Source organism: Talpa occidentalis, unplaced genomic scaffold, assembly GCF_014898055.3.
Source record: "Talpa occidentalis isolate TD23 unplaced genomic scaffold, MPIMG_talOcc4v2.1 talOcc4.4, whole genome shotgun sequence".
NCBI classification, from domain to species: domain Eukaryota; kingdom Metazoa; phylum Chordata; class Mammalia; order Eulipotyphla; family Talpidae; genus Talpa; species Talpa occidentalis.
In genome coordinates, this window is record NW_023604295.1 from 134,705,473 (window position 1) to 134,726,421 (window position 20,949).

General features: G+C 38.4%; 1 protein-coding gene and 1 long non-coding RNA gene across 3 annotated transcripts in view; one reads left to right on the top strand and one right to left on the bottom strand.

Moving 5' to 3' along the window:
* Positions 1-20,949, top strand: part of LOC119257973 (uncharacterized) — a 100,262-nt gene that overhangs the window by 26,845 nt on the left and 52,468 nt on the right. The window contains exons 3-4 of one of the 2 annotated variants that reach the window (XR_008554027.1): positions 2,586-2,698; positions 9,421-9,620. This is a non-coding gene — a long non-coding RNA (uncharacterized LOC119257973). The remainder of the gene's footprint in view (positions 1-2,585; positions 2,699-9,420; positions 9,621-20,949) is intronic. The other variant, XR_005128147.1, reaches the window with a different exon arrangement.
* On the bottom strand, positions 382-20,324 carry AADAT (aminoadipate aminotransferase). The gene is made up of 13 exons (XM_037526432.2): positions 20,124-20,324; positions 19,337-19,505; positions 18,252-18,384; positions 14,948-15,022; positions 11,390-11,599; positions 9,824-9,889; positions 8,137-8,219; positions 7,590-7,686; positions 6,350-6,411; positions 5,719-5,783; positions 4,415-4,521; positions 1,691-1,792; positions 382-637 (listed from the first exon to the last, which is right to left on the bottom strand). The coding sequence occupies exons 1-13, from the start codon at positions 20,188-20,190 to the stop codon at positions 596-598; spliced, it is 1,278 nt and encodes a 425-aa protein (XP_037382329.1). The 5' UTR covers positions 20,191-20,324; the 3' UTR covers positions 382-595.

Consider the following 20,949-nt stretch of genomic DNA (forward strand, 5'->3'; position numbering starts at 1 on the left):
TAGAGTAGATTTGATTGCATAAATGCAGAGAATATCATTTTGTAAATTGTGTAGTAGTATGAAAATACAATATAGCAAATTTACTAAGTCCTTGATCCCTGCTCCTTCCTTACCTTTAGTAGGCCTGATACCTTTACCCATGTTTAGTTTCAGAATTTTTTAAAAGGGATTTTTGTGTTGTGACTTAATATCTGGGATACTGTTCCTGAAAATCATTCATAATGGTCAAATGCTAACAATTTTTGCAACAAGATTTCATTAAATTTTTCTAAAAGTGGAAAAAGTTCATATTATGTACCATGTTGAATTTATTTGCTTAATAATTAATTGTAAAATGTTAGCTTCAAGGAAAACATATGGGAAATTATAAAGCAACTACAGAGTTCTTTATTATGAAGTCCGGGATAAAAGCAGGTTGAGTATCAAATGGTATAAGTTAATTTTGAAAATATTTATAATTTTCCTAGTTAAATTACTACAGAAAATTTGATGAAATTCAACTATATGTCTACAGCAATGATGATGTCTTCCTGCTAAAACATAGTGAATAATTTATCTGAAAAAATCCATGAATACTCTGATGACTTGGATTTCTTCATAAAGATTCTTTTATAAGTTGGGCTAATCTCTGGAAGGCCTAAAATAAAAAAGATAAAAATTAATAATTAGGCTACTACTTAGGAAAAGTCTATCAGTTTAAAAAATTCAGAGACTATCCATCTTAGGTTGAGAAAAGGTAACGAAAAGTCAGGCTTAAGGGTAGGATACTATCAATGCCACTCATATATGTACACAAAGCATATCAGATTTCTAGGATTGCCTTTGTTCTTATAATCCTCCAGCAGTCATTTCTCTATTTCACTCTAATACACATTATTGTCATTATTGTGTTTTACAACTGCACATGCATTCTACAGATTCAATTGTCTAACTCTATTTATACATGAAAGTCAAGATAGCAAATGAAAAGGATACAAATGACACAAGAAAGCAAGGAAGTAAGAATACACCAAGAACCAGTCCATCCCCAAGGAAGAGTATAAATTCTTCCCAAGGTTAATGACCCTGTTCAATTTATGGCTCTTCTGTCTGGATTCCCAGACACACAGTCCTTAGCTACCTATTTCTTGCTTCTTGCTATTTTGGTTAAACAAACATTTTTTGATTATTTAAGAAAAATACTTAATTTGATTCCTGTTCATCATATTTTTTTCTACAAAGAAAGGCACTAGTGGCTGTTACGAATTTGTAGTTTTCGTTTCGTTAATTCCTTGAAGGAAGGTAAGAGAGTTTCCTCATAACATGTTGATAGCCTACCAACATTGAGTAGTAGGTCTGAAAACCATGAAGACAATAAAATTTAATTCTAACTTGGTTCATGCACTTGTCTTTTTTGCAACCATTAAAATGTGTCTTTTTTTTTTTTTTTTTTTGTGGGACCCTCGCTGGCAGCCGGGGAATGAACTGGTGCTGCAGAGGCTGATGGGCAGCCTCGCAGCCCAGTGCTCAACCACTGTGCCACCAGGGGAGGCCCTAAAATGTGTCTTTTAATGGTAATTTGTGATTTTTTTCAATTAATACCTGTTTTTTAAGAAACTTAACACATTAATGTTGTAACTCACAAACAAACACATGTGCCCAAAACCGGAATTGATACCTAGTGTTACTCTGAGGAGAATATTGTACTTACCACATCCATCTGTTCTGGAGTTGCAAAGGAGAAGGATGCTCTAAAGTAAGGGCTGGGAGCTGAACTATCAATGAAGAAAGAATTTCCAGGAACCATTAATATCTAAGATAATTTATAAAAAAAGTGAATTACTATTAAGGAAATAGTGAAAGAAAATACAGGGAAAACTAAGAGTGGGGAAGGTCTTTCTAACTTTGAAAGCAATTAAAGAAATTGCAAGAGAAACAATTTGTATGAAAATTCTATATGTCATACAACAAACACAAATGAAAGCATAGAGACTGGAATAATGTTTACAACGAACATGCCAAATATTACCTCTTCTCCATATACAAAAACTCCACAGTAACTGAGAAAAAAAACCAAACACCAAAATTGTTTCTTTAATCGCCAAAGGACAGCTTATAAAACAAATAGAAATGAAAAAAATAGAAATGGTAGTAAACATGTGTACATGTTTCACCAAATTAAAAAATTCATGTAAGTTGAAACAATGAGATAACCATTCTTAAGTTATCACATTTGGAAACTCAAAGGTAAGAATGTGTCAGATAGCAAAAAGGGATGAGTATTTTAGGGAGGAGATTCAGAATGCAAATGCCCCAGTGAAAAAACTGGGGTCCCCTCAAAGAACGGAAAGGAAGTAAAAAGTTAATACACAAAGTGAAGTGTTTGTATCAAGGAGTTGGGAGCAACTCTTATTCTTGATGACCACGGTGGCAGACAGAACACTGGCGTGAAACCCTTTTCTTCTATTTATTGGGCATATCAATATACTCTATTTGCCACCCTCTTCTAGCTTTGTGTGGCCATGTGGCTGAATCCCAGTCAACAGATGTAAAGTGATACATGAAACTTCCCATATGTGATCCCCCTTGTCTTTTCCATTTTGTAGCCACTGGGAAATCCACCTGTTGAAGCCTGAAGAGCGATAGGTGAAGGAACCAAGATCTCTGAACCCCTGGTTGGAACAGTGTTGCCTGCGAAACACATCTCTGAAAATTTTATGTGAGTCCGAAATAAACTTTGATTAAATTTTTGAGATAGTGAACTAGTATGACCATGATTTTTAAAAAGCATTCATTAACTGCTAGTTATATGGTATAAATCTGGGCACTGTTTGCTAAAATAAGATGAGTTGGGAGTAAAATGGGGCACTGTGGGAAGATTTCAAGGCAGATGTTTTCTGTGTCCTGCTTAACAATAAGATGAAAGTAATGTATTTTTACATAGTGGAAAAATTTTGGGATGTGCTAGAATCGAATTGCTGCAAGGGATGAAGGAGTGACAATAATCTCTTTGACAAGATGGCCAAAATCTGGATATAATATGGAGATTATTGAGGAAAAGTAAAGATTCTTGCTGGATAAATGGAATAAATGAAGAGGACTGAAAAAACTACAACAAAATATGAAGTCTGTATCATTAGCCTCTGTCTCAGAAAGACAACTAGGCACTTAGCAAATGCTTTGAATGATAAGGGCATAGGTATAAAAGCAAAGAAAATACTAAATTGTTTTATTATACTAAAATATATTTCTTTGAAATAAATCAGCTTAGTATTTATTAAGTAGCTGCTATGGCCATTACTGGGGTTAGGATAATCCATAAAGCATATATTCTGCCTTCAAGTAAGATGATTGGAGAGAATGAGTGGACTTCCCAAGATGGCAGAGCTGCCCTCAGGGCTACTGAGTCAGTTTCCATGTCTATCCTCTAGACTACCTGGTCTCAAATGCACTAGCATGGTACTTTGCCAACACCAGCACAATCTGTTCTTTTGTGCTTACTGCTTTAAGACTAAAGTGATCCTAGAAACAGATCTAGTGTTTAGAAAATACAGACAAAAATGATAAAGGAATTAATGAATAGAGGAAGGATAATTTATTTGTAAGTTAGAAACTACACAGAAAAATATTTGAATTTCTTGAGTTTTCAATCCTCAAATGAAATTTAAGTAGACTTATGATTTAAGAACAAAAGGAGAAAAATAACCTAGAAGAAATCTTCTTGGGCTATTTTTAAACAATAAAAAAGCAGGATATGAACTTTTCTGTTTTATTTTAACCATGTAAAATAATTACACAGCCTAAACACTACATAGATAAAAGCTCTTCAAGAAAACACACCACAGATGTTCACAAAATCAGGTGGTAAAGTTATGCTCTATTTAATAATTTTTCATTATACTTTCTATTTTCATTACACTAATGTGCATTTTCCAAGTTTGCTACTGTGAGTATGTTTCATAATCAGGAAAAAAATCCTTCTATTTTAAATACTAATGGCTAGTACTTATCAAATATTTACAACTATGTATCAGGGGTTAGTTGAAGTGCTTCATAGAGATTAGCTCAATTAATGAGTATAGTAACCCTCTGTGGGAGAAGGAAGGAGGATTCTTATTATCTCTGTTTTGCATACAAAGGGAAGGTTACTTACCCAAAGTCACACACCCAGAAAAGGGTGGAAAAGGATTTAACCCAAGAAGTATAGTTCCTGACATTTCTCTTAACCACTAAACTAACCAGCAGCTCAGATGAGTGACTGTATTTTCTATTTAGACCAGAAGAATACAAATTCTATTATGATTTTAATAATGAGATTATATTTTGATATTAAAATATCATGAGTTGGGTGGTGAGCAATAATAAATGTCTAAAAATGCCATTTTTATTCAACTAAAAATTAAAGAAAAACTAAAACTCCCCCCTCCCCTTTTACCTCTCTTTTTATGGCTTTTTCTTCAATCAGTTGTTTTGTATCAGAGATGCCCTTAATTTTAACCCATAAAAACATTCCAGCAGTAGGAACATGCCATTCTGCCAAACCTACGAACAAGAGAACAAATATCTTTTAAAGCCATTTTGATAGATATATTGCTTAGTGATATGGTTGCAGTAATTGTAAACCAGTATTTTCAAAAAAGGTCCTTCAGTGATAGCATTTTTTAAAAATATGATTTTGTGAGTCCTGAAATTTGATGTTCTGAGTTTTATTTTAAAAGGTGAGGGGTGAAAGGGAGGGAGTGGATATGTATGTATTTACAATTTTAGTCAGTTGTGGAGTAGTGTAAGAAATCTAGTATCTATGTCTACCTCTTTTAGGTGGATCTACCCATGGCAAACATGGCTCTTTCAACCTTAGAAGGTTTCTTTAACTCTTTCTAGATTCTTCCAGCGTTGCAATGTATCCTATCATTTATATAACAGCTTAGAAATCTAATGGGATTAGAGTTTTTATCAGAATGTATTCATTTATGAAGAGTTACTTTATAATTCAAGTTTTCCAGGTATATTTGTAGGCTTTATGTTTCATTGACTAATAGGATAGAGAAATCAAGAAGGCAGGAAAATTATTTTGATTTACTCTATTATCTGTTTAAAATAATTGCCATTGATTAAAACCTTTTCTTCAAGTTCACTATAAGTGTGGTAGGTGAATACTCTTATCAATAAGATAATTGCTTTTACAAAGACTTCATAAGGCACAAGATATAACAGAAATATGGACTTCATAGTTTTGGTTTACTATCTTTCATAATGGAAGCATTTTAAATGATATAATTAAAGTCACATGATTTATTTGACTTTCTTCCTTAATAGAATATTAAATCTAAACTATCCTGTAATCAAATAAACAATTGTTCATATTAGATAAATGAAATTAATGACTAGGAAGTAAATAATTTGTAATGAGAGATCTACCTTAGATTCATTACATTGTACTTTTTATTATGATATAATCTAGATAGAAAAGGAATATATTGTTTGTTTGACAATTCCTCTTATATTTTGGGTAAAATTTTGAAATAGCTAAAGTTTTAAATAAATTATTGGAGATTGATTTTAGACTAATTGTGCAGCCTGTTACTTCTGAGATTATTTGTAGGTAACAAGAATACCTTGACAAGAATACTCCTGGACTCATTTCTTACCCGCAAGGTTATTAACAAAACTACACAGTGTTTACTGTCCACTTATATAGTTGTTACTGTGTATTGCAAATAGAATTTACTTAACCCTCACCGCTTAACCACTTGTCTGCAGCTGCCAATAATGCATCCTTCTGGGAACTGTAGAAGTCAATAACCCTAGAAGAAGAAATAAATGAAATGGATGTGTTTAGTACATTAACTGCAGAAATGAAAACACTCTGAAGTCCAGTCTATAAGAATTTGTTTTGTTTCTTGATTAAAATGTTGAATGCTTGCTAAGGGAATAGAACATATTTATTTGATCTATCTGATGGTAAACATTTAATCAATGTGCTTTTTCCTTTGTTTTGGAATACTTTGAAAATGAAAATTAATACAGCAAAGTCCATTTCTGTGTAACATATTGAACCTAAATTTCAATATCAACATAAGTAGTAGCCTTAATCGCTGTCTTTGGTTGTCATTTATGGGGTGGGAGAACTCTAAGGATCAAAGAAGATACTATTGAAATGATGAATCGCTGGGGGTAAAGACAATCTGTTTTTTCTTTATTTCTTTATGGCCTCAGAAGTACCCTGTTTACATAAGTAAAGTAATTCATAAGGTACACCAATATTCTGATTACTTAGGTAAATATTTTCTCATTTGTATTTGAGCCAATGCTCTATATTATGCTCACTGAGCTCCTATCTTGTTTACTTTTTAACAAATGAATTAAATACCTCTGTACATGAGCCAGGAAGCCCTCTTCCCCCCATTGGTGTAGAAGTTGTGATACAAGAAGCTAAAGAGATAAAACAATAACAAATGTTATGGTTCACGATGAGATACGTTTTTTGTCAAACATGAAAGCAAATTATTCTCAATGATGTGTAAATGACCATAAGATAGAGCAAGTGGGACCTAGTTTTATACAGTGATTTAGAATAAATGTTTATTAAAACAATGACAATAAAAATATATATTTATTAATATAGTTTACCTAATTCAATCTAAGTAATGATCTTATTAAGGAGCTTATTATATCTATTTCACTGATGAGGAAGCTGAGGTGAGGGTTAAATTAATTTTACTGAGGCTAAACAGACAGATACAGAATTTGGAATCAAGTCTAGTTGTTCAGCTCCAGTCCAAGTCATTAATTACAATACTATCATCCCTCTAGACACATAAACAATATGTAGAAGATGTATTAAGTTACATAATATCTTGGGAAGTTTTTCTCACTAAAATAGAAGTTCTAAATGTTATAAATGGATAGTGAAGTTCTGTTACTAACAGATACAAAAAATATATAAGAAGTACTCAGCCTGTTGAGACCCCCCCACATCTGCACTTTGTGGGATGTGCACTATCAAACCAACTTTACAAGGCATTTTTTTAGTTCTTACGTAATAATCTATCCCTGAGATTCGGTTCTCCTGTCACCTTAGGGATGGATTCAGTACTTTCTCAAAGCTTTTGAGGAAATTGATACATTCTCTAAAATAATTCTACTTTAATGAAAATATATTCCAAAAGTGTCTTTAGGAGAAGTTAGCACACATGCATAATGAAGGCAAATAACGAGTCACTAAGGTTTGAAATCATTGTTCTTATTACATGGTCCAAGACAAGTTCCATTTTGCTCTGCTCAACAAAGTTTTTTTTTTTTTTCTTTTTTTTTAAAGATCCTTGCATCTCGGCAAGATGCTAAGGATCCAAGATGAATAAGACACCCCGACTCTCAAGAAGCATGTGGCCTATGTCACAAAATAATACCAGGTTAATTCAATCCTCATTTTCCTTTAGAGTAAGCATCTGTGGTATATGGTCTTCTAATTCAGTCCATATTGGAACTAGAAAAATCGATATCAGTGATTTCCCACCCTGTTACCTTAACTCAGTCTTACTTGCCAACATCTATTCTCTCTTCTGATCTGATTTAAAAAAAAAAACCCCTATTTCGTAAATTGTCCTTACCTGTGCAAAAGTGCTGGGGTGCATTGTTGAAACTTGTGTGTGTAAAACGATTCTCTCTATCAAGAGTTTTGGTCCAGTTATAAATCCTATTCTCAGCCTACACAAAGAGAGAAAAGGCATCATACCAACCCTGTATTAACAACGAATATATCATTTTACTGACTTCATCAGGGAGAGGGTTGTGACCTGGGGACAGATGAACCTAGACAATGGAAACATTGTCTTAAAAGCATTTTTTATTTAAAATACAAATTGAAGTTTAAATGTATGGTTAAAATAGAATGCCAATCTGACCACTATATCTACATATGCTCTTTCATATGTGAAACCAAAACGCTGGCCAGTCCTTTTATACCTTTAGATTAAAAGGACACATGGCCTTTGATTACTGGAGACAAAGAGAAAAAAATCAACGTTCATAGTAATAATTAAACTGGTATTTTAAGACAAGTGGAATACAAGCATTTAAATGAAAACAATCATTTGAACTAAAAGATACTGAGGAGCAATATTTAGAGCTAAACTCTATCTAGAGACAGAGCCTTACCCAGAGGAGAGGACTTTTGAGAAAGAGTCAGCCCTGATGACACGCCCATCAGTGTCCATGGAAAGAAATGTTGGTGCCCAGGGCTTGAAATGGAAAAAAAACAAAACAAAACTGTTGGTTTGAAAACAGAGCTACTGACTGTCTGATTTACATAGAGAACGGAGAGGGTGTGGATTCAGTTCTCATCAGGCAACCATTACCTTTGTCTTTGTCTCAACCCTTTATAACACCAAAGGAAACAGAGATGCATATGCATTTATTAGTGTCTCCTGTCTTCACATGGCTCTTCTGCCAAAAACACATACAAAGTTTTTCTCATTTGCATAAGATGCCATTATTTTGAATTTAGGAAAACTCATATAGGTGCTCCATGCCCCAAGATTTGAAATCCAAGATTAACAGATTCAGAAAACTCAAGGAAAATAGGTTCAGACAAGATCAAAACAAAGATTGCCAGCTGTGTTGAGGTTTGCTTGGTGAGAGAATAGATTCTTAGAACAACTACAAAGACAAAAAAAAAAAGTGAGAAGAAAGATGAGAAATATAGCCAATCTGAAATACTGACTTCAACATATACTTCACAAGGAGGCACAAAGAAAGGGGACTTTGGTCACATTGAGGGTGGAGGGCAGGTAGGCAGCTAGCTAGGTGATATTCAGGCAAACTAGATAGAAGAGTCAAGAGTTTTTGTTTCTTTTCTGTAGACTTAAATGGGAGACTGGACCCGTGTATTTAGTCTCTGCAGGCTGGAGAACAAATACACATAGTGTGTGAGTTTGAGGAATTAAGCATTTTTATTTATTAAATATTTTATTTATTTTTGTGTACAAGTACTGGGGTTCAGGCCAGAGGTGCAGAGGGTGATCAGGAGGATTCACCAGAGACAGAGCAGGGAACAGAACAGGCAGATTGACTGAAATACACTGCTGAGGGGAGCAGCGGGCGAGTTGGGAGAGGTCTGCTGCACCATGTAGCATCTCCCTTGCCAGGGATTGAACTCAGGTACCTTGGAGGGCCATCTCTGTGGTAGTGTTGAAACTTAGGCCACCAGGGAGGCCCTGGAATTAAGCATTGTAATCTGTATCATTATTATTGTCTATTAGGAAACAGTGATCCTAAAATGTGCCTTTGAGATTTAGTGAGAAAGAATCTAAAATTCATTATTCTGCAGCAAAGATCCAGGACCTAAATGACAAATGGCAAATATATGGCTTGCTTACAAGTAATGTTTCTCTTATGTCCATAGTGTACCTCACTAACTGAGCACAACTCTTTCTCCTTCAGCTTGAACATAGCTTCTGAGACATCATTCCAGTCAGTCATACTAATGCTGAAGTTGACTCCTCAAGATAAAACCCATTACACATATCTCACAGTGTTGAAGGAGCCGGGAACTAGGATTTTGGAGTTCAAGACCATAGCCCTGACTCACTCTGCTTGTCCAAATGCCTGATACAGAGAGCCAGCTACCACTCTGAAGGTAAGTAATTTCTGGAAAGACTGTTTATACCAGAAATGGAAAGTAACAATTCCAGGACAAAATTGAAAGATTAAAGGTGGAAGTGGGAGCAAGTTAATTTTTTATTTCAATATAAGTCTGGATTATCTCTGACTCAACAGAACAGGCCAAAATCAAATGCAGGGAAATAACTTACAGTTTGATCTTCTAATTGACATTGTCGCTTACCTTGTTGAACTGGAGAAAATAATATGGATCATCTTCTATTATGAGGAAGTCATATTTTCTTGCAAGCTAAAAAAGGTTAAAGTAGTATATTTTATATCTTAAGAGCTGTCTAAAATTGCATCATTTGGAGTCATAATTCTTAGCACTCATCCATCATTCATTCATTCAATAAGCTGTTAAGTACCTATTGTCCTAGACAGTGAAGCTAAAGAGGTGGAAAAGGCACTAAAGGCTCTTGCTCTCATGGAACTTCTATCCCATGGTAGAATATAAGGCAATGCATAACAAATAGAATATTAGGTGGGGAGGAGTTGAGAACTAAGTAGACCATTAAACAGGGTGACATTTGAGAGCGAGACAGTGACATGGTAGCTGTTTCAGGCTGACTCACTGGGCAGCCCTAATGCGCAGGCGCCACTGTGGAAGACCAGAGAGAAGGTGGTGACTGAAAAGACTGTGATAGTAGTGGCAGTGGAGAGACATGGATGAATCTGGTGGTAGAATTCACAGGATGGAAGGAAGTGGAGGAGGGAGGAGGGAACGGGGAATAAAAGGTCTTTGTTGATGGTGGCACAGTTTATGGAATTGGAGAATGTGAAGGGCCTGGATTGGAGGTTTGGGGTGTGAATGGAGAAAATCAGGAGTTCTGTTTGGCCATGTCAACTTTGAAATGCCCACTAGACATTTATGTTGGATGTTTGATACAATAATTGGATAGTGAGGTTGGATACAAAGTCTGTAGTTCAGGGAAAGGCATTCCATTCAGAGTAGCAGGTATAGGCATAGAACTAGATGAGGCTGTCAAGGGATGGGGGTGTGTAAATAAGAAGAGGAATTTAGGACAGAGTTCAGGATAGGGGAAAAATAAGACTAAGACATTATTTTGAAATAAAAAAGTATATATGATAAGTAAAAAGGAACTGCTTGAAAATCTTATGATATCATTGCACATGATTGAATTAAATATTTAACAAGGGTTTGGTACTTATTTAAAAAGTTATTTGTAGTGGAAGGCTAGGTAGCATTGTCAGGCACATGAAAGAGACTTTATAAAAAGGCACATTTCTCTTCTTTTTCATAGACTTCTGTATAGCTCAATATGTGTTTGATACTTAAAAAAATGTTTATAGTGAAAAGCTTAGGTGTCAGAACCAGGTACCTAAAGAAACCTTACAAAAGGAGGATGCCTCTTATTTTTAAAGAATTTCTTTGCAAACCAAAATGACAAGGAGTAGGAAAGTGAAGAGACAAGTTGAAAACACAAATATAAAATGATGAAAATAAAATTTGGGGTAGAATATTAAATAGTCTCATACAACTTAATGTCAGGTCAAAGGTGCTATTTCTTTCTATAAAATTATTAAAGAAAAAAATCTCATAGTTAACAAAGGATGTAGTAATTTCTTGAGTTTAAATCAATTAGGACCCTTGGCACAGATGACTTCCCTTTATAACAGATCATCTTCCTTGAAGGCAAGAGGCTGATAAGAAAGGGAACTAGCATTGTACACTTTAAAGTGAAAAAGAAATGAGCACTTAGCCACATACCACATTCTTGAAAAATACCTCATAGATATCCTTTTTGCGGTTGCCTGGTAATGAGTTTCCAGTAGGGTTGTTGCCATTTGGGACAGTATAAAGTAATTTGGGGGTGTTTTTTTTGGGGTCCTTAGAATCTTCGGGTTTCCATTTGGAAAGTATATCCTTGAGGGACTCTGGAATCATTCCATGTTCATCACTGGGAACATTAAGAATGTTGCAGCCCAGGGGTTGTAGCTGTTGAGCACAAGTGAAGAAACAAAGCCCACATTCAGACACCATTCCAGAACGTTAGTGCCCTTCACGCTAACCAAGAATGACACCGTGTTACCGTCCGTCTCCTTAAACGTCTGAACCTACTTAGCTCCACACTCCACAGGATTGAGGGAGTGTATTATAATTGTGTTGTTGCCATGGGTAGGTTCCATTTTTATTCAAAATTACCCCATCTATTCCCAGAGGAAGGATTATACTGCTCCTCTATGTCACTGTTGCCCACATGTCTAGCTCTGGTCAATAATTTCTGAGTGGGGTGATGTGTGTCCTTCTAAGCAGACACTTTCAAGTCCAGCTTGTGGTTCTGTTTCTTCCCTTTGCTCTGTGAGTGACAGTGTTCCAGACAGAGGCTGATTCTCTCAGTGCGGGGCTTGGGATGGAGATGACCTGGAGCAGAGCTGCAGCTGCCTTGCCATGTAGTGTGAGAGAGAAATAAACGTTTGTAGCTGTAAGCCACTGAGAAATTGGGTCATTGTGATATAGCATAACCTAGTCTCTTCTGACTGAATTGTATTTATAATTATAATTAGAACTGGTTCATAAAGTGTTTATTAAGGAATATTTTTGACAAAGTAAATTACTCATCTGAAGCATTTGTTATGCTCAGACATTTGGAAGTTACAAGCAGAGGTGATATTAAGAATATTTAACAAGTGGTAAGCACTGGACCTGAGCCCTGGAGACCCCTCTCCCCCACCAACAATGGCATTAACTTTGTATCAGGGGAGGTGTTCAGGCTGGTCTTAGGAGAGGAACCAGATTGGTGTTGGGGTCTTGAGGGGGATCAGGGAACAACTTGTCAAGGAGTATGGAAGTATTTCAAGATCTTACCATTTGCTAAGGCTGGCCTGGCAAGGAGTGGCCTGGCTTATAGACGTAACTTAATAAAAATCTTGTGGAATCTTATTCTTGGATGAACATAAAGAAAAAACCCATACTTTAAGAAATAATAACTGACTGAGGTTCTCTGACAAACAATTTTCAAGCATTCGTTTGAGCAGTTAAATGTAGAATTATGCACTAAGTAAGAATAATCCAGACCCTACTTAGGATATATCTAAAGGTTTTATATTTAAGAAGCACATCTAGTATGAGTACAACAAACCAATCTGAAATAGACGCATCTTGCTTTTTAGCATCTGTCTTCATAGCTTGGCACACGGTTTGTGTCTGGATATGTGAGAACACTTGTGCGTGTGTATGCATGTGGTTTATATAGACACAATTTTATATTTATAGCATTATGGAGTCTTAAGTGTTGGGAGTTTAGGAAAATAATAATTATTCAATCATTCAGCAAAACAGTGATTTTACTTTAGTTTTTGAAAATAAAATTTATGTAACAAAAATTTGCTTTTTTAAAGTACACAACACTGGCAATATTTCCATTTACAGTGTGTGTATCTATCAACATCACTATCAATTTACAAAATCTTTTCATAACCCCAAACAGAAACTCTGTACCCATTAAGTAATAATGGTGTTTGCCCCTTCCTTTAGTCCTGGTAACCGCTAATCTATGTTCCATTTCCATGAATTTGCCTGTTATACATGGATCACACACATGGAGTCATATAGTATTTGGTCTTTTGTGCTTGGCTTTGAGAATGGACTGTTTTATTTCTGCAAAAAAGAATAATGGGGGCCTCCCTGGTGGCGCAGCGGTTGAGCGCTGGGTAGCGAAGCTGCCCGCGGCCTCTGCAGCGCCGGTTCGATCCCCGGCTGCTCCCCGGCCACCAGAGGAGGGTTCCGCACGGTGCGCAGACTTCTCCTGCTGCCTGCTGCTCCCCTCAGCAGTGTACTTCGGTCCTTCTACCTGCTCTGCTCCCTGCTCTGGCTCTGGTGAATTCTCTCACCCTCCCGCGCTTTTGACTGTACCCAGTGCATGTATAAACAAAACAAACAAACAAATAAATAAATAAAACATGCCTCTATTAAAAAAAAAAGAATAATGGGATTTTTATAGGAATTGCATTGAATCTGTAGATTGCTTTGGTAGTACTGACATCTTAACAATATTAAGTCTTACAGTACATGAATAGGTGATGTCTTTCCATTTATTTAGGTCTTTAATTTCTTTCTGCACCGTGCTATAGTTTTTATGTACATGCCACTCACCTTCTTAGATTTTTCCCCAAATATTTGATGCTTTTGAATACTATTACAAATGGAATTGTTTCCTTAATTTATTTTTCAGATTATTCATTGGAAAAAAGTAATTTTTACAATACCATTTCTATCCTTCCTTAAGAGTATTGAGAAAATCTGCCTTTTCTAAGAATAGTTAATGCTTTATATATTGATTCTTGTAAAGGTAATATTAAATTTGGAAAAAAAAAAGAGAACCCATGAATTTAAAATCAATAGAGCATAAAGGGCATCTAATTCAATTTCTCTGTTCTAAGGAAACATTTGTTATGTGGCAATCTAGGGAAAAGTTGAGCACTTTAGCTGGGGCAATGTTTTACCTCTCAGGGAGTTAGGTAAGATGGTGAGAAGTTAGGTAAGATGGTGAGAAATTACTTTCAGGTAATTTCTATCCTTTTAGTTCCAGTCCTATCAACCTTAGGACATGCACAAATAAGTCCATGGTTAACTTTGATATATTTGGGGACAATTTTCATGTCTTTGTTGAATCTTCTCTTTTGGGGGAAAACATCCACAGTTCCTATAATCATTATTCATCTGATAGGCTTCCAATTTCCTACTCACTCTGATTATTCTTCTCTGAGTGTGCTCCAGTTTGTGTACACACACACACCCACACTCCCACACACAACCCCCCCAAAACACCCCCCCCACACCCACTCTAAAGTATTGTGCTCCAAGCAAACCTAATACTCAGTGGTATGTTCTAACCAGCACGCAGCAGAGCTGGACAGTCAGCTTCTTCATTCAACATATTAAAATCTCATTAAGTTAACACTGGAATGAAAAGTCCTAATTATACCATAGTAGTTTACAGTTATATTAAATCAACATATAACAATGATTATACTTAGGCATATGGCAATAAAAAATAGTACTGAAAAAATAACTTTTCATAAATTAAGTCACTTTTCAAGTGAATACTGGTTTTAAGAAAACTGGACATAATTTTATACCACCTTATTTTAGCTTCTATACATTTAGATGCATTTTGCAAAAAGTAATATATAAAGCAGAGGGACTTTATTTGCATATGTAATTTTAGATTCTGTTTACAGAGGAAAGATGCTATTTTATTTTTCGGTGGAGAGATAATTCTAAAGATTCAATGATTTCTTGTATTTGTTATGAGAGGTGGCTTTTTAAAAAATGTGTACTCACAGCATGAAGTGTTCCTGAATAAGTAGGCTCATTTAGGAGGATATTATCTCCAGGGTTAAGGATCATTTCGAACACCTAAAAAAAGCAGCATTGATTAGCTTGGATATACAGACATGTCTCATTTTATTGCACATCATCCTATTGTACCCCACAGATACTGTATCTTTTACAAAGTGGAGCTTATGGCAATCCTGCCTCCAGCAGTCTTTGGATGCCATTTTTCCAACATCATGTGCTTACTTTGTATCTCTGTGTCACATTTTGGTAATTCTCACAATATTTCAAACTTTTTCATTATTATATCTATTATTTTTAAATAGTTATTTTTATTTATTTATGCATACACTAACTGGGGTGTAGGCCAGAGGTGCTGGGGATGAGAGGATTCACCAGAGACAAGAGTGAGGAGCAGAACAGGCAGATCCAAATACACTGCTGAGGGGAGCATTAGGAGAGAGACAGGAGAGGTTTGCTGCACTCTGTGGGTTAGGTTGCTGGCCGGGATCGAACTCATGCCTCAGTGGCTGGTGATAGCTTGATAGCACTGAGACTTTAACCCCTGTGCCATCAGGGAGGCCCTGTTATATCTATTATGATGATCTATAATCACAGACCTCAATGTCATTGTTGTTACTGTTTTGGAGAGCTATGAACTGCACCCATATAAGATGGCAAACTTAATTAAAAAATGTGTTTATTCTGACTGCTCCACTGAGCACTGAACTGCTCCAGCAGTTCCCCATGTCTAGCTCTCTTTGGGTTTTCCTATTCCCTGAGATAGAAAAATACTGAAATTAGACCAGTTAATAACTTACCCTGGCTTCTAGGTGTCCAAGTGAAAGGAAGAGTTGCATGTCTCTCTCATTTTAACTCAAAAGCTAGAAATGAGTAAGCTTAGTGAGGAAGGCATGTTGAAAGCTGAGATAGGCTGGGAAGCTAGACCTCTGTGCCCAACAGTTAGCCAAGCTGTGAATGCAAAGGAAAAGTTCTTGAAGGAAATGAAAAGTGAACATATAAATGTCAAGAAGACAAACACACTTACTGTTGATGTGGGGAAAGTTTTAGTGGTCCAGATAGAAGATCAGACTAGCCACTACATTTCCTTAAACCAAAGCCTAATCCAGAGCAAGCACCTAACTCTTCAATTCTGTGAAGCCTGAGAGAGATGATGAAACTGCAGAAGAAAAGTTTGAAGCCAGCAGAGGTTGGTTCATGAGGCTTAAGGAAAGAAGCCGTCTTTGTAACATAAAAGTATGAGATGAAGCAACAAGCGCTGATGTAGCAGCTGCAGCCAGATATCTAGAAGATGTAACTAGATTATTGATGATGGTGGCTACACCAAACAACAGATTTTCAAAGTACACAAAATAGCCTTGTTTTGGAAGATGCTAAAGAATGTCTAAGCTGGAGAGAAGTCAATCCTTAGCTTCAGAGGACAGGCTGACTCTTGTTAAGGGCTAATATAGCTGGTGACTTTATGATTTTTATTTACCATTCTGAAAATCCTAGAGGGCTTAGGAATTATTCTGACTCTACTCTGTGCTCTGTATATGGAATAATAAAGTGCTATCTGGATGACAGCACATCTGTTTTTGAATGTTTTAAGCGAACTGTTGAGACCAATAGCAATTCCTCAGGAAAAATATTTCTTTTAAAATATTGCTGCTCTTTGACAATGCACCTGGTCACCCACAAGCTTTAATGGAGATGGAGCGGTGATCTGTTCTGATGTCATACCTTCTAACACAACATCCATCCTGCAGCCTAAGGACAAGGAGTCATTTTGACTTTCAAGTCTTATGTAAGAAATGCACTTCACAAAGCTATAGGTTCTATAAGTAATGATTCCTCTGAGGATGTGAACAATGTAAATTGAAAATCTTCTGGAAGGAATTCACTATTCTAGATGCCATTAAGAACATTCATGATGGGAGGAGGTCAAAATTATCAGCATTAACAGGAGTTTGGAAGAAGCCGATTCCAGCTACCATGGATGACTTTGAGGGGTTCAGGCCTGTAGTGGAGGATGTGGTGGAAATAGCAAGAGAACTAGAATTAGAAATAGAGCCTGAAGATGTGACTTATTTGCCACTCTCTAATAATAAAACTTTAATGGATGAAGAGTTGCTTCTTATGGATGAGCAAAGAAAGTGGATTTTTGAGATGGAATCCACTCCTAGTGAAGATGAAGTGAACACCTTTGCTATTAGGTATGGATGCTTGATGCTATAAAAACTCAAGTGTCCTGGAATTCAAGACATTCAGGGAGGCCTCCTGAGGAAGTGATGTGTAGGTGTATGGGTGGCAAGTTACATTTTGAATAACCCCAAGAATTCTGTGACTTGAGGGGATTGTAAAGAGGAGTGGAATGAGGCGAGACAGAAGTGGGCATTTGGGCCTAGTGAAGCCAGGAAGGTGCTCAGCTAAGCATTTTGACATCAGTTTGGCTGTAATATGACAGAATAAGTGGAGTGAGATTACATGTGGAAAGTTTTTAGGATTTTAGGGAAGTTTTTGCTGCCACCCTGTGGACAGTAGAGGGTACTTTGGATCAGGAGACTGATGCTTTAATTGGAGAGGACAGCTAAGAGGTCTTAGGGAAATCAAAACAACTATGGATTGTAAGGGAGTGAGGAAGAGGTGTTGATGGTGACTCCTAGACTTCTGGTTGTGAAATCATGGGGATGGTGGGAATAGTATCATTCAACCAAACTAAACAGAACTCAAAATTGGCCATTTGAGGGAGAAGATGACGAGTGTCTTGGTTTGAGGTGCCTCTGAAGTATCAAGTGTTGGGTGGACAGATGAATAAATGAATTTGGATGGAGCTTTGGAGTCACTGGCATATGACTGGCCACATGGGTGTGAATGGAGGTACTGGGGAAAGCATATAGATTAAGGGGCAAGAGGTTCAAGGACTGAGCCTTATGGGATGCCAATAAGTAATGGTTGCGTAGAGGAGGGGAAGCAAAGGAGGGAGGGAGTAGGCCAGAGGACAGCTGCCCAGTGTGGAAATGACATAGTCAGAGGAGCAGAGCATTTTAAAAATTGTAGGAGTTGGGTACTCCCTTAATAGGAACCTTGTTTTAATGACGCCAACCTCTGGGTCATTGATCACATGACCTGTACTTTACAAAAATCAGGTTGGTGAATGTCTTTAAGTTTCCTATTTATAATTCTAGATAATGACAAGAAGACCACAGTAACTCACAAAACATGATCCTCTTGTGGTTAAGTGAGAGATGACAGTATTGACGGACTTACATGGTTCTTAATGTGGGGTAGCCTTCCCTGTCAGTCTTACCTTACAAAGGCCTTCTTGGCTGCCATTTGTGACGCATAAGTCCAATTTTCCTTGATTGGAGGGATGATTGATGGTGGGAGGATTGTGCAATTTTACTTGAAGCTGTTTTAGCCAGGATACCAGCTCTGGGATTCTAAAGCATAAAATGAATTTTCAAATTTATAGCAGTAAAAGTCATAATAATAGTAGACAGGAGTTAAAGGGTAGCTTTATATGAGGCATTTTACACATTCAATTAAAAAATCCTGAAATGCCTTTTTGTCAATATTAATAATATCCCTATTTAAAAAGAGAAGGCAACAGATTAGAGGTTTTGTGACCGTCACAAAATCCAAACAGTAGCTTAAATGAACTGAGGTTTGAATCTACATCTTTTTTATTCCAAAGTCTTCATTTTTTTCTTTTCCACTAGATCACTCACTGCATAGTCAAGTCTTTGTTCTTAGGGACATTTCCATAGGATACCTAGAAGTTCAGGGTCCATATAGTCCCTATAGCATGGAAACAAACACCTTTGTATATATTATTACATATAATTCATTTGAATGTAATTTTTTTTGTGGCAGTGCAAAGTAGCCTTTAATAAAGTATAATTTGTAATCATTGGAAGAAGACAAGCTAAGGAAGGCCCTAAGGAATGTGTTCCATCTTGCCTTTAAGAAATTAAGGACATCTTATCTGAGAGCAACATATTTACCCAGCTGCTTGCTTAAAGCAAAACACAATGATTAGAAAATGCCCCAGGACTTAAATTTGCTGCTTCCTGGGGCAGGCTTTTCCTCTTTTCTCCACACCTATCTCCTCACCTAACCCTCTCACTTTTTGCAGACTCAGCTCAAATGGTACTTTCTCCCAGAAGCCTTCTCTGACTCCCCAAGTCGATTAAGGTCAAGCAGCAGCCGATGAAGGATAAGCATTGACTATCCTCACTGCTCTTACTATTTGAAAACTCTTCCCCAAACCTTCCTAACTGTCGAGTACCCATTTAAAAAAAAAAAAAAAGACACCCGTCATTTTTACCAGGAGCCCTTAGAATACAGCTCATGACAATAAGCAAGCCAAGTGATATTATCTATGGTAACTACCCAGCACTTTGAGAATACTGAAGAGCTCTCTTCATCATCTCGGCTTCAAATTGGATGGTCTCTCCATTTTCCACGGTGATCGTCGCGCTCTTAAACGGGAACGTTTTCTCATTTGGCGCTCCGGTAGCTAAGGAGATGACTGATTTGGGCGAGGCGATCAGTAAGTCAGCTACAATGAACATGCAAGAGAAGCAGACACGGTCACTGAAGACCTTCACCAACTGAGAGAGTTCTGTCTGCCGCATTAATTACAGCCTAACTAAAAACTGAACAATTTCTGGTGACAGAATGTTAGTCTAAAGTAAACATCTGGAACAGCTTTTCCTGAACCCTTCTCAGTGGTAGAGATCTCCAACTCAAAGTCAGAGCGAGCACGAAGGAAAGAAGGTGACAAACACCCTCCTTTTAGCCCCCACCTGCGGCCAAACTCAAGGGTCTGCTCGCCCAGCTCAGCTGTCTCGAGGAGAGCTTTCTTTTTTTTTTTAAATTAAGATTTTTAAAAAAGATTTATTTATTTATACAAGCACTGGGTACAGTCAGAAGCGCGGGAGGGTGAGAGAATTCACCAGAGCCAGAGCGGGGAGCAGAGCAAGCAGAAGGACCGAAGTACACTGCTGAGGGGAGCAGCGGGCGGCAGGAGGGGTCTGCGCGCCATGTGGGACCCTCCCCAGTGGCCGGGGATCGAACCGGCGCTGCCTCGAGGAGAGCTTCCCCAGCGGAATGAATGAATGCAACCAAGCAAGGCCCCCTCCCCGGGAGGGCGAGGAGCCACGGGCCCAGGACTCACTTAGGACTCGGAGGGTGGAGGGCTTCCTGGCCTTGCTGGTGGCCGTGAGGAACCGTGAGTAATTCATGCCTCTGGTGCCCGGCGCCTTCTTCAGCTGCTGAGGACTGGAAAAGCCGGCCACGTCCAGTCACCGCTGCTCTCTCCGGAGAGACCCCGGCGGCTGCCCGCGAGATCCAGCAGGTCCACGCGCGGGGGCCGGGAGCTCCGCTGGGGTTCCCGCCTGCAGGCCGCGCTGGGTCTCGGGGCGAGTCCGGCAAAGTCCACCTGCAGGGGGAGAGCCCGCCCCGGGCCTCGCCCCGGCCGCGCCCCCTCCCGCCCCGCCACGCGGCCTATAGCCGCGGGCCGCCGGCGCCTGCCCCGGGTCACCGACCTCGGCGGGGGGCGCGGGGTGCGGCCGGCCGCGCGCCAGGAGCCCCGGGCCAGAGCCGCAGCGCGGGGCCTGACCCCGCGGCTGGGAGACGCCGCCAGACAGCGTCCGGCTCGGCCCCGACGCGCGTCTGATCTTGCCCCGAAGTCCAGCCCCGCGCCCCGGGCTCCACCCCGCGCCCCGGACGATCCTCGCGCGCCCCCGGCGGCCGCCCGCCCGCCCGGGCCCGGCTCGGGGCTGCGCGCTCGGACGCGCTGTCGCGGGGCCGCCCTGCCCGCGGCAGGTGCTGGTTCGCCCCCTCCGAGCCCTGCTGCGTTCAATACCGACCTTTCAAAAATACAGCTATCTTGAAACACATGCAATTTGCAGCAACATGGATGGCGCTGGAAGGGATCATGCTCAGCGAAATAAGCCAGAAAGAAAAAGAAAAATACCGGATGGTCTCACTCATAGCAGGAA